Source organism: Gossypium hirsutum, chromosome D11 (genome assembly GCF_007990345.1).
Source record: "Gossypium hirsutum isolate 1008001.06 chromosome D11, Gossypium_hirsutum_v2.1, whole genome shotgun sequence".
In the NCBI taxonomy this organism is placed as follows: Eukaryota; Viridiplantae; Streptophyta; class Magnoliopsida; order Malvales; family Malvaceae; genus Gossypium; species Gossypium hirsutum.
In genome coordinates, this window is record NC_053447.1 from 57,314,956 (window position 1) to 57,316,635 (window position 1,680).

General features: G+C 42.5%; 1 protein-coding gene across 1 annotated transcript; it reads right to left on the reverse strand.

The window, feature by feature from the left end:
- Positions 1 to 232: 232 nt before the first annotated feature.
- On the reverse strand, positions 233 to 1,286 carry LOC107926777 (protein MAINTENANCE OF MERISTEMS-like). Its single transcript, XM_016857705.1, has 4 exons — positions 1,092 to 1,286; positions 658 to 1,043; positions 467 to 548; positions 233 to 316 (listed from the first exon to the last, which is right to left on the reverse strand). The coding sequence occupies exons 1-4, from the start codon at positions 1,284 to 1,286 to the stop codon at positions 233 to 235; spliced, it is 747 nt and encodes a 248-aa protein (XP_016713194.1).
- Positions 1,287 to 1,680: the final 394 nt, after the last annotated feature.

Sequence of the window (1,680 nt, forward strand, 5' to 3'; positions counted from 1 at the left end):
TCCGATCCCCCAAGTTGCTGCACGTGCGGGGGGATTAGAGTCGACTGGCCTCCAAGTATATATGGCTTCCCGCAACTATAGTACTATTGTATATACTCTGATGATGGTTGCGGGTCGGTAGCCATAACCATATGAGGTATTCGACGTAATCGATCGTTCCACAGTGCCACAAATTTCTGGTGCTTAATTTCCCAATCCATTTGAAATCTTCCTCTCTCAGTCATGCCGTGAACTACCTCCACCTGGCACGGCGGATCCGGGATAGGTTGGATGCAACCAAACTGTCGTAACACCCGGTCTCCATGATATCACTCGACTACGTTGAAATTGATAATTAGTGCGTTAGTGCACCATATGTGGGAATCAACATATGCGGACGAGGGTCCAACATTTGTAATTTTCGGCCTACGTGTGAGTAAGATATAGAAATAGAATAGATGTCATGAATATTAGAATAACAGCTTACCCCTTCCCGGGTATGCTGTTCAATCATGAGGCGGTATATCGGGACATCATACGACTTCCCGATGCCTGGACGAACACTCCACCTATAAAAAATAATATAGGGTTTAGGGTTGGTAACATTAGTCAATATATTATGACTACAAATAATGACAATTTATATTTTATCAACTATTCAGCAGTGGATACACATACGATTGGTGACTAACGGATGCCAAAAATGGCAGCCGATAAAGCGCCCAGGACTGCAGCAATATGAGGCATCCGCCCATGTCTACAACATCCGAGTTTGTCGCCCGACAAAGCTCCCGGTACAACATTGCTAGAATGGCGGAACCCCAGCTATACGACCTAGCAGTGGACAAATCAGCTAACAGGGGCAAGTACATCAAATGCACATTGTCGTCGTTTGCATCAGGCATGAGTACTGCCCCTACCATATGCATGATGTACGCTCGAGCAGTGCACATCAACTCACCTTTAGTGGCAATCGCTGATGATTGTCCAATTTTGGCTTTCAGCCATGTAAATTTTATGCCGAAAAAATATGACTCGCCGTCCCCTAGCGAGTCTCCTAGGAGCTGATAACAAAGTGCAGCCGGATCTGTAAATTAAGATACTCCCGTTACGGGACTCTCGTCAATTGGGAGCCCAAGCTGCAATGCAACATCCTCCATGGTCACTGTGCACTCCCCGCACGGAAAATTAAAAGTGTGGGTCTCCGGGCGCCGCCACTCCACTAGCGCAGATAATAAATCAAAGCGCAAGTCGGAGGACCGGATCAATGCTACTGACCCAAATCCAGCTAGCTCCAAGTACGACATCAATCGTGCATCTGGAGCTTTCTTTAAAACACTCACTCGGCCCCTTAATACTCAGAACAAGTCCTGATAGTGTTAAATTACAGAAAAAATATTAAGATAACATGATTTATTTGTATATACTGCGTATATCCTTTTTAAATAAATAGAACTCGTGATTAACAAATAATAAATCATACCGCATTATTAGCCGCATCAGATATGTGTCTATCGCTTCCAATCAATCGAGCCATTGCGATGCCTGGAAGTTGAAAAAAAAGTTAGTAAAAAAATCTTACTTCGGCCATTTATTCGTATTTTTTTCTCCGCATTTTATTCCTTTAAAAAATATCATAATTTCTAATTTTCTAATTTTATAATTTTACATTATTTCAGTGCATAATGTTTGAAATTTATT